Source organism: Castor canadensis, chromosome 10 (assembly GCF_047511655.1).
Source record: "Castor canadensis chromosome 10, mCasCan1.hap1v2, whole genome shotgun sequence".
Classification (NCBI taxonomy): Eukaryota; Metazoa; Chordata; class Mammalia; order Rodentia; family Castoridae; genus Castor; species Castor canadensis.
Window position 1 is genome coordinate 69,589,698 of NC_133395.1, and position 12,152 is coordinate 69,601,849.

General features: G+C 36.3%; 1 protein-coding gene across 6 annotated transcripts in view; it reads left to right on the top strand.

Annotated features, from left to right (window-relative positions):
• Spart (spartin) overlaps positions 1-12,152 on the top strand; it is a 67,061-nt gene that overhangs the window by 35,133 nt on the left and 19,776 nt on the right. For all 6 annotated transcript variants that reach the window (XM_074043537.1, XM_074043540.1, XM_074043539.1 and 3 more), the window contains exons 2-4: positions 981-1,789; positions 8,798-8,995; positions 11,136-11,303. In XM_074043537.1, coding sequence (XP_073899638.1) covers positions 981-1,789; positions 8,798-8,995; positions 11,136-11,303 — 1,175 coding nt within the window. The remainder of the gene's footprint in view (positions 1-980; positions 1,790-8,797; positions 8,996-11,135; positions 11,304-12,152) is intronic.

Genomic DNA, 12,152 nt, shown 5'->3' on the forward strand with positions numbered 1-12,152 from the left:
AATTTATGAATTTTTTAATTTCTATAATATTTTCAGACTGTGGTTAACTACATTTATTGAAGTCATGGAATGATAAACTGTAGATTAGGGAGGACTACTGTACATATTTCTGTGATGCATATGTATCCATTTCTTTTGTTTATTTTGTTTATATATCTACACATAGAATTGATGGGTCATAGAGTGAGCAAATGTTCAGCTTCAATAGAAATTGCCAGGTTTCCAAAGTGGCTTTGCCATTTTCCATCTTGTACCAGCAAAGTATGAGAGTTCCAGTTACTGTCTTTCTAACACTGGTCAGTCTTTACATTTTAGCCGTCTGATAAATGTATTGTTTTGAGTAACTGTGGATTTTGGTTTTGATTTCCTGAGGCAATAGTGTGTTGAACACCTTTTCATGGGTCATTCGAGTATTCCTTTTTTTAGGCTGCACAGTTGCTAGGTAGGCGCTATACTGCTTGAGCCACACCTCCAGACTTGAGTATTATTTTTTGTGAAGTGTCTGTCGATGTCTTTTTCTCAGTAAGAAAAATAGTTACCCCTTTTTAATAATCTTCTGAAAGTTATTTTAGTAGGGTTTGAGGAGAGAACAGGGCTAATCTTCATATGGGTAACCTGCTACCTTTAAATGAAAACTAACTGGATATAATCTGGCTTAATATTAAGTATAATTAATTTTAGAATAAGACTCTTATTCTATGATGTATGATAGGGAACTACTTTATTATAAGAAACTGGAGCAAAAATTACTTAACAGCTGTATTCTGATTTGTTCCTTTTAATTGATAAGTTATTTAGAATTAAGCATTTTCTTATCCATCAATTATATATTGAGTGTTTTCTCTGTGTCAAAACTATGAGTAGGCTTGGAAATATAGTAATGTTTTCTGTCCTTGAAATACATTCAAGTAGGAGAGATGAATAATAAATAAGTAAGTAGCTAAAGAAGATAATTACAGCTAATGTTTCCTATTTTGCAGAAATGGAGCAAGAGCCACAAAATGGAGAACCTGCTGAAATTAAGATCATCAGGGAAGCATACCAGAAGGCCTTTTTATTTGTTAATAAAGGACTGAATACAGATGAATTAGGTCAGAAAGAAGAAGCAAAGAACTACTATAAGCAAGGAATAGGACACCTGCTCAGGGGAATCAGCATAACATTGGCAGAGCCTGCACACGAAGGCCCTGGGTGGGAGTCCGTGAGACAGATGCAACAGAAAATGAAAGAAACGCTACAGAATGTACGTACCAGGCTAGAAATTCTAGAGAAGGGTCTTGCCACTTCTCTACGTAGTGATCAAGAGGTGCCCAAGTTATATCCAGAATTTCCACCTAAAGACATGTGTGAAAAGTCACTGGAGTCGCAGCCCTCTTGCTCACCTCTCCAGCATGCTGAAGTAGATGGAAGCACTTCAGCTACAAGTGCAGGGTCAGTTGCTGCATCGTCTTCTCTGTCCCTGCCATCTCCAAGCTGTCCAGCAGAAGCTCCCCCTGCTTATACTCCGCAGGCTGCTGAGGGGCACTACACTGTGTCCTATGGAACCGATTCTGGGGAATTTTCATCAGTTGGAGAAGACTTCTATAGGAATCATTCTCAGCCACCTCCTCTGGAGACCTTAGGGTTAGATGCAGATGAGTTGATTTTGATACCAAATGGAGTACAGATTTTTTTTGTAAATCCTGCAGGAGAGGTTAGTGCACCTTCGTATCCTGGATACCTTCGAATCGTGAGGTTCTTGGATAATTCTCTGGATACAGTTCTAAATCGTCCTCCTGGATTTCTTCAGGTGAGTGGGAAAAAGATGTAAACATAATTTGAAATATATGTAGAATACATATATTCTTTGTGAATATTTATAATGTGTTCAGGATAAAAAATACAAAAATAATTATAAGTTCTTTTAAAATACATTCTGTAAAATTTAGGATGCCAGAACATCTATTTTTGTATTTGATATAAAGTCTTGTTTTGTTTTTTAATTTGTGGTAACAGAACCTGAGGAAGAGCAGTTCTTCCTTATGTTTTTCATTCATTGTCTTAAATTTCAAAAGAGATTTATGCAGTTCTTATGGATAGAATTACACTGTCTAGAAGACTGGTTCTCAGTCAGGGGCAATATGACAATTGTCTGCAGACAACTAGGGGGTGACTGCTACTGGCATAATAGGTAGAGGCAAGAGAGCTGCTAAATATCCTCACAGAACAACCACCATTAGCAAAAAAAAAAAAAAAAAAGAAAGAATCCAAAATTTTGTCTGAAATCTCAATTGTGCCAGTGTTGAGAAACCCTAGTCTGGAAGCTGAAACTGCAGATAAATTTACCAGAATGCAATTGGTCCGTGAGCAGTGACCAGTACTGTAAGTAAAGGTTGGTGTCAGGCATTGCTGTGGATTTACTGCAGTATTCTGAAGGTGGTAGTCTGTTGACAATCTGGTTTTGTTTTTGTTTTTTGGCAGTACTGCCTCATGCTTGCTAAGCAAGCCCTCGACCAGTTGAGCCATGCCTCCAGCCCTTTTTGCTTTATGCTGTTTTTCAGCAGGTTCTCATGTTTTTGCCAAGATCAGGCTTGGACTTTAGTCCTTTTACCTATGCCTCCTGCATGGCTGGGATTACAGACTTTAGCTACCACACCCAACTTGTTTGTTGTGATGGGATCTCACTGACTTTTTGCCTGGACTGGCCTCGAAGTGCTATCCTCCTTATCTCTGCCTACTGAGTAGCTGGGGTTACAGGCACAAGCCACAGTGCCTGACCTAACAATCTGGTTTTAAATGGTTGGATGCAGGTACAGGGAGATGGTTTTTTAAATGAGGTTAGAGTTGGTATACATTGAGCACAACAAAGGGGTTGCATTGAAGAGAGATCACTATTTAAGCAAATCAGATGTGTTTGTCCAAAATCCAGATAATGTGGTTTGGTTAAGGGACTGGTTATTTGTATTCACTCCTCCTTAGGATATATTCTGCTCTCTGTTTTTTGCAGTTTTTACATGGGGTCATCTTGAAACTTGTTTAAAGACAGTTGGAGGCTCATTAGAAATGTGAGAAAGAGATACTTTGGAGCATTGTTGAAAGGAAAGATTCATTACTGGACAAGAAGGAAGACTGTAGTTTATTTTGGGAAGAAGTCTAAAGGTTAAAAAATGTAGGATAATTGTGGTCGGGGAACGGAGCTGATAAAAAAACTACAATTTCTGCTGATCTGGTAATAATGCTGCATTGTGACAATGGAATTAAATAATGTTGGGGCCTTGGCACTGCAGCTTCAGGAAGTACATCAAAAACTACTTGCTTACATGAGCTGGACCATTACAATGATTGGTGCTTTAGCAAAGGTTTGTCTTGTCTTAGTACTTTGAATTTGGTGTTTAATCATTGCCATACCTTCTCTTTTGATCCTAAATAAAAAATCAGATTACACCTAAAAATTGAGTCTCTTTAAATTAATAGCCTCTCATTTGCATGCGTTCAGGTTTTAGTAGCAGAGTATCCCAAAAAGGAGTTCTCATATGTGTTTACTGAATGTGTTATTCCTAAAAAATAGACAGTAATAAACCTGCTAGGTGATAGATACTAGATATAATTTTTCCATACTATAAAAATCACTAATGGTCTGTTTAAGAAATGAGATCAAGATTATTTGTTTTTAAGTAGGCAGACTTGGAATTCTAGGACTTCAAAATTCTTTTTCATTTGTTTTTTAAATATTCATCTAAAGTCCATTAAATCAGTAGCTAGTTTACACAGAACTTGGACGTGAGATTGCCCACTGAAAGTACAACTGGGAGAAGTCAAATTATGAAGATAAGCTTACCAGTCTATACTAACTGATCTTAAGAAAGATCTGTGATGTTTAGGAGATCTGAGGATATTCCAGTTCAATCAAGGTTACTAGATGTAATTAATTTTAAAGAAATCATAGAATAGTAAATAAAACCTTTCCCAAGCTTTAGTCATTTTAGAATAACCTTCACAGTTTTTTTGGTGAAATCTTTATCCCAACTATTACTTTATTAATTTTTTATTATCTCATCTGATTTGTTAATTCTGTCATAAACAATAACAACTTTAAAATTAAGGAAAATATTTTTCTAATGCATATTAAAATTTGTAACTACCCAAAATTTAAAAGTTTGTGAATTACCTGATAGAATTTCACATGATTTATCTTTTACTACTTTGTAAAAAATAGTAATTAGTAATTACAACCTGTCTGAAGTTTGACTTTAATAAAAGACAGAGTTACTTTTGAGACAAATTGAATACTCATAAGAGAAAAAGACTTTGAAATGTTTCTTAGACATAGCACAGGAAAGAGCCAGCCTCCAGCATTCCAGTTCCTGCATGTCTATATTCAAATGGTCAGAGATGATGGTAGTTTTTCAGCTTTCCATCACTCACGTGAAATCTCTCCTGCTCTTTGACTTGTGTACATCACACATTTTTTTTTCTTTTATTATTCATATGTGCATACAAGGCTTGGGTCATTTCTCCCCCCTGCCCCCACCCCCTCCCTTACCACCCACTCCGCCCCCTTCATCTCCCCCACCCCCTTGATACTCAGCAGAAACTATTTTGCCCTTATTTCTAATTTTGTTGTAGAGAGAGTATAAGCAATAATAGGAAGGAACAAGGGTTTTTGCAGGTTGAGATAAGGATAGCTATACAGGGCATTGACTCACATTGATTTCCTGTGCGCATCTGTTATCTTCTAGGTTAATTCTTTTTGATCTAACCTTTTCTCTAGTTCCTGGTCCCCTTTTCCTATTGGCCTCAGTTGCTTTTAAGGTATCTGCTTTAGTTTCTCTGCGTTAAGGGCAACAAATGCTAACTAATTTTTTAGGTGTCTTACCTATCCTCACCCCTCCCTTGTGTGCTCTCGCTTTTATCATGTGCTCAAAGTCCAATCCCATTGTTGCCACACATTGTTTTAATAGATGAGCTTCTCAAGTTGCTTTATAGTAAGATGGTATTCTGCGTATTGGGCCAAGCTATAGGTATAGTAGTTTGGTTACTGAAAAAATTTAATGCATTAGAAATGAACACATTTGGAATTCAGATTTAAATTTAGTCATTTCTGAATTTAGGTATCCAGAATATTAGCATAAGTCTGAGTATCTGGACATGCTGACTTCCCCAGATGACATTGCAGGAGAACTTTATATCATTTTACTTTAATTTCACAATACACAGTGAGTCCCTAAACATAACTTACACTATTCTAGCTGTCATGTCAGGTTCTCATGGGCTTAGTAAATAAAATAAAATTCTATACAGTGAATGCTGGGTTTCAAGTTAAAAATAATTGTTTTAATTCTCTGCTCTAGACTACATGCGCTCAAATAACTTCACTCTTTAATTGTTGACCCTTGAAAATATTTAATTGACCTGGATAGTCCTTGATTTTCTTATACATAAAATGACAATAATACCCACCAGATTCAAAATGCAGACAACCAAAGTGTCCGTCAACTAACGAATGAGTCAAGAAAATGTGGTACATATACACTGTTGAATATTATTTGCATAAAAAAATGAAATCCTGTCATTTGTAGAGATTGTTATGTTAAGTGAAATAAGCCATGCACAGAAAGACAAGTAGTATATGATTTCACTCAGGTGGATTCTAAAAAAGTCGATTCCATAGAAGTTGAGAGTAAAATGATGGTTACTCGAGCCTCGGTGGGGGGTGGGGGGGGTGAAGGGGAAAGGTTGATGGGACAGGAAGACAGGAAACTGTGGTGTGCTTCTGCACAGTAGGATGACTTACAGATAATAATGTTTTACACATTTCAAAAAACTAAAAGAATTTTTTCTTTTAAATCTATTTTTTTCCTTTATTGTTGTAATGGGTGAGGGTACATTGTGGCATTTACACAGGTTCTTACAGTGTACCAAATATATCATACGTGAATTCACCTCCTCTGCCATTCTCCTTCACCCTCCCTCCCTACTTCCCTTGACTCCCGGAATAGTTTCACCAGGTATCGTTTTTCATTTTTGCATTTACATACATGTGTACACATTTTTTGCACTGTAGTCACTCTCCTACCCCCTTTCCCCAACACCAGCGCCCCCCCCTCCCCGCAGGACTTGTTCTGCCCTCCTGTTGTTCTCTGATTTTGTAGAAGAAAAAAGAGAAAAGATAAAATGAAAAACATGGCATTTTAGCTTGTTTGAGATAAAGGTAGTTACACAAGGAGTTTCCTTGTGATATTCCCATGTGTATATGTATTATAACTCCAACTGGTTTATCTCCTCTAATTTTCTTCATTCTGCCTTAGTCCCTTCCTTATGGTAGTTTCAGATTTCTGTATTCATTCTTGCATAGAGAATATATTGACCCTATTCAAGTTCTTAGTTTCCTTGCCCCTCATGTACATGACCTCTCCTTAGTGTGATCAGTGTTTCATAATACTGCTGCATTGTATTAGGACTGTATTCCACATATGAGTGAGAACATGTGGCTTTTGGCCTTCAGAGTTTGGCTGATTTCATTTAAGATGATGTTCTCCAGTTCCACCCATTTTTCTGTAAATGACAAAATTTCATTCTTCTTTCTGGCTGGGTAAAATTCCATTGTCTATAAATACCACATTTTCTTAATCCATTTGTCAGTATTGGGGCATCTTGGCTCTTTCCATAGCTTAGCTATTGTGACTAGTGCAGCAATAAACATGGATGTGCAGGTGCTTTTGTTGTAAGCTGGCTCACAATCCTTTGGGTATATCCCTAGGAGTGGTATTGCTGGATTGTATGGCAGGCCTATTTTTAGCTTTTTAAGGAGCCTCCATATTGTTTTCCATATAGGTTGTACTAGCTTACATTCCCACTAGCAGTATATAAGGGTTCCTTTTTCCCTGCATTCTAGCCAACATTTGTTGTTGTGTTCTTGGTGGTAGCTCTTCTAACAGGAGTGAGGTGGAATCTTAATGTGGTTTTGATTTGCATTTCCTTTATGGCCAAGGATGGTGAGCATTTTTTCATGTGTCTTTTAGCCATTTGGACTTCTTCCTTTGAAAAGGCTCTGTTCAGTTCATTTGCCCATTTCTTCATTGGGTCATTGATTTTTGGGGAGTTTATAGCTTTTTGAGCTCCCTGTATGTTCTGGTTATTAACCCCTTGTCTGATGTATAGTTAGCAAAGATTTTCTCCCATTCTGTGGGTGGCCTCTTCAATTTAGAGACCACTTCTTTTGTTGTGCAGAAGCTATTTAATTTCATGTAGTCCTGTTTCTTAATCCTTTCTCTTAGTTGTTGAGCCACTTAAGTTCTACTGAGGACTTCATTGCCTATGCCTGTTGTTTCCTGCTTTTTCTGATACTAGCTTCAAGGTTTTAGGTTTTATATTAATGTTTTTAATCCACTTTGAGTTGATACTTGTACAGGATGACAAACATGAATTTAGTTTCAGTTTTCTGCAGGCAGATAATCTAGTTTTTTCAGCAACGTTTGTTGAAGAGGCTGTCTTTTCTCCATCATGTATGTTTTTGGCACCTTTGTCAAAAATTAGGTGGGCGTAGCTGTGTGGATTCATATCCAGGTCTTGTATTCTGTTCCACTGGTCTTCATATTTTGTGCCAGTACCATGCTGTTTTTGTTTTTTTTTTTTTGTTTTTTTTGCCATGGCTTTGTAGTGTAGTTCGAAGTTTGTGATACCTCCAGCATCACTCTTTTTGCTCAGTATTATGTTGGTTGTTGGCAGTCTTTTGTTCTTCCAGATAACTGTAGGGTTGATTTCTTAAAGAAAGAATTTTGAAAGTTTTCACCATGAAGAAATACAAATGGCTGGCAGAGTGGCGCAAATGGTGAGTGCCTGCCTCCCAAGGGTGAGTTCAAAACCCAGTGCTGCCAAAAAACAGAAAAAAGAAAGAAAGAATAAATATTCACGGAGGTAAATATGTTTAACCTGACTTAAACACTATGCAGTATATATGCATCAAACATTATATGTACAATATTTGATTCATATATATAATTTTTGTTCTTACATATCAGTTTAAAATAAATTTTTTAAAAAATTGATCAGTTTCATAAGATGTTTCGAGCATTAAATTAAATCCATATTTATGTGTGTAGTATTGGAAAACAGTTTTGAATTTATTACCACAAAAGGGATGTCTGATGAATAATTGAAAAACCTTAATTTACTTTGATCATTTATTTAGAGATAGAATCATTATTGGTTAACACTAGGCTGTTTATGGCTATCAATTTTAAGACTTGTTAGTTTTCTCCTATATGCAGAGTCTAGATCTAAAAAGTGAATAATAAAATGCCATGATTGTAAAAGGAGGGCTGTTTGGGGGGAACCAAACAAAAGGAGGGGTAGGGGGAAAGGACAGGTGATGGGGGTGAATATGATTGAAGTACATTATATATAGGATGGAGATGGCATAATGAAACCCAATAAAAACTGTAAAAGGAGAGAATAAGAAAGAATAATAGGGGTGAATTTGGTCAGAGTACATTATGGAAATATCACAATGAATGCCTTATACAATTAATATACTCTTATTTATTTATTGCAGTACTGATGTTTGAACTCAGGGCCTCGTGCTTGCTAGGCAGGTGTTCTACTATTTAATATATTCTAATTTTTAAAGTTTTTTAAAAGACTTAATGGAACAATAACATTTTCATCAATTTTTACTGCAAGATCATCAGACTAATGTGATTAATTTTTGTTGGGGATTTGCTGATATTGATGGTTCTGTAAAATATTTTAAATGTATTCAAACATCGAAATGTTTATTTTGTAGTATTATAATTTTTCTTTTTCTTCTAACATTCAGGTTTGTGACTGGCTGTATCCTCTAGTTCCTGATAGATCTCCAGTTCTGAAATGTACTGTGGGAGCCTACATGTTTCCTGATACAATGTTACAAGCGGCAGGGTGCTTTGTGGGGGTAGTCTTATCCTCTGAGCTACCAGAAGATGATAGAGAACTCTTTGAGGATCTGTTAAGACAAATGTCTGACCTCCGGCTCCAGGTAACTTGTATCATCATTTTAGGATGAAAATCTACTTTAATATGAGTACCTGCCTAGCAAATGCCAGGCCCTGTGTTCATACCCCTGGACTGAAAAAAAGAAAAAGAAAAAAAGGAATTGTAATAAACCCTTAATGTGATCAAAATTAGGAGACTGAGTATATAGTTTTCTTCTGTGTTCCTAACACCATGCTGGAAATTTGTTGTATAGTAGTTACAATTCTAGGCTTTGTAATCAAATTTCCTAGGTTTGAATTGACACTCTTCTACTTAGTGGATTTTTAATTTAGCTGTTACTGAATTACTCTGTACCTTACTTTCCTTATCATAAAATGGGAATAATAATGTCCACCTCACTGGGCTGTGGTGAGGATGAAAGCAATGTATTAGTGCTAGCAAGTGGTATAGCTCTGTGAATGTTAGCTATTGTTTTTACCACCACTCTAAACTGCTTGAGTGGAAAAATGGACTAATGGGATGAAATCATGACATTCTGAAGGTAATTTTAGCTTTAGATTCACATGGGTTATATTGGACATATAGGTGTATGATTGGCATTTTAGGAGTAGATTTTGATTGAGAGAATTTATCTTCTCATGACAAGTGAAGATTAAAAATACGTGATTTAAAATATGATAAATGTTAGCTTTTTGTTGCCGTGACAGATACCTGATAAAAGCAATTTAAAAGGAATAAGGGTTTGTTTTGGCTCACAGTTTCAGAGGTTTCAGTTTATGGTGGACTGACTGTTGCTTTTAGAACTGTGGCAAGATAGAAGGACATGGCAGAGGACAGCCAAGAAGCAGAGCAAGAAAGAAAGAGGAAGAGGCTAGGGACAAGATATACCTTTCAAAGACCTGCCACCAGCAATTCACTTCCTCCAACAAAGCTCTACTTCCACTGCTTCTACTACATCCCAGTATCATTCAGTTATGAATCTATCAGTGGAGAGCCCCTCATGATCCAGTCACCTCTCAATGATTAGATCCACCATCTTGGACCAAGCCTTCAATGCTTGAGCCTTTTAGGGGACACTTGATATCCAAACCATAACAATCACCCTCTGAACTTTCGTTATGTAGCCTGTTTCCTCTGTCAATATGCTTATCTGTCAGGGAGCTAAAACAGGTTATTTTTGACAAGGTTTCTTTTAGGTGTTCCTGCCCATCCTACTGTTTGGCAAGAGAGGAAAAATATTTTTGACTATGAGTATGAACAGTTACCTGGAACTGAGTGAGGCTGACGGCATGATAATATCTTTTATTTTGTTCTTTAGTCAGCAGGTATTTGGAATCCATTATTAACCAGGTACTGTGTGAAATGGTAGAGTAGCAACAGTGAGAACAGGAATTCAAAAATACAGTCTTCAGTGTATTCATGGGGAGGAGTTTACAAAGACTGGAACATGGTCAAATGGATCTGGTTCATCTTTGCCTTGCTTCACATTGGCATGCATAGGTATTCATTGACCTACTAAGGAGCTATTTTACCCTTTATCTTTATATTCTTGAGACCTATATTACTGCACTTTAGGAAAGAAATAGACTTTTAGGTTACAATTTATATGTTTATTTTCTTTTTTCAATTTTATTTTTGGTTGTATGTTATTTTAGTTTTTTCTACTATTCCAGAACTTCAACCATAAACAAAAACTAGTTGGTAGTATTTTTACTTTTCAAGTATTCATTCAGCAAAATGTGTGCTAATGAAACACCTATAATATTAAACTCAGAGAGCAAAAAAACAATGTCAGCCTCCCAACAATGTAGAATAATTGGAAATGAGTATTGTTAATTTATTAACCTTTAAACTCATTTTAGTCTTAACAGTTCCTAAAATTTAATTAAATACAAATGTAGCAGCATCTGATTTAAAGATAACATACCAGCAACTTCTGTTTGTTGTCTTTAATACTTTGTCTTTTTATATTTCTTTTAGGCCATATGCTGTAAACCAAAGAACTCAGAAGTGTGGTGAGATAAAACAAAAGTTTAGGGAAAAGAAAAGCAAAAGTAGTTGTTATTTAGAGACTATCAAACACTGATACTTGAACAAGTATATGAGAGCATGGTATAATGTATTCAGAGTAAAGTCATCTATGAAGGTTTGTTTTGAACTAAGCTTAGTTCTTTATTTCTTAGGCCAATTGGAACAGGGCTGAAGGAGAAGATGAATTCCAAATCCCTGGAAGAACAAGACACCCTTGTGACTCATCAAAGGAAGCTTCTGGCACTGGTGTAAGGCAGTTGGGTCCTTCAGTAGACCAAGGCAACAAGGACACACGTCATAAAGGAAAACGTGGAAAAAAGGTAAAGAAAAGGGTAATAATGTGTGTGTCTTCTTTTTTAATGGTAGCTTTCACCAGTTTCATGTATTTATATGATCATATCCAATTATAAAACATATCAACTTGTACAGAGTTACAACTGATCACCTGGAATTAGCTTGAATCTTTCCCTTTCAAAGTATTTTGTATGTAAACTATTTAAAAAAATATTCTGTGTTGGGGGATATATTTTTCCTGTTATTTGAAAGATTTTTGTATTTACTTTTTCATTTATGTTGTGTTGTTCCCAACTTTGCTCTGTTCACCAAGAGCTTGGTACTAGTGGTACTAGTACTACTGCTACTCTTTATTCTTTTTTTTTTCTGGTGGTACTGGAGATTGAACTCAGGGTTTCATGCTTGCAATTGCTAGAAAGGTGCTCTACTGCTTAAGCCATGCTTCCAGCTTTTTTTTCTCTGGTTAATCTCGAGATAGGATCTCACTTTTTGTCCAGGCCAGCCTGGACCATCATCTTCCTATTTTATACTTCCCATGGTAGCTGGGATGACATGACAGGTGCACACAATCATATCTGGCCTTATTCTTTTTGCCCTGGCTGGCCTTGAACTATGATGCTCCCAATCTCAACCTCTCAAGTAGCTAAGATTACAGGTGTGAGCCACTAGCACTGGGCTTCTTGTTTTGTGCTGTCATTTTTATTATGTCCCTTACTTTTTCATAAAACTTAAATTTTATATTGAGTGCTAGATGTTATTAGAGTTTGCCTTTCTTGTCTCAAAGAATTTACTATCCAGTGGAAAGTACAGATTAGCAAAGAGCTAATTTCTATCTATTATCTATTGCAGTCTTTAGATAGACGATAAACCCTAGC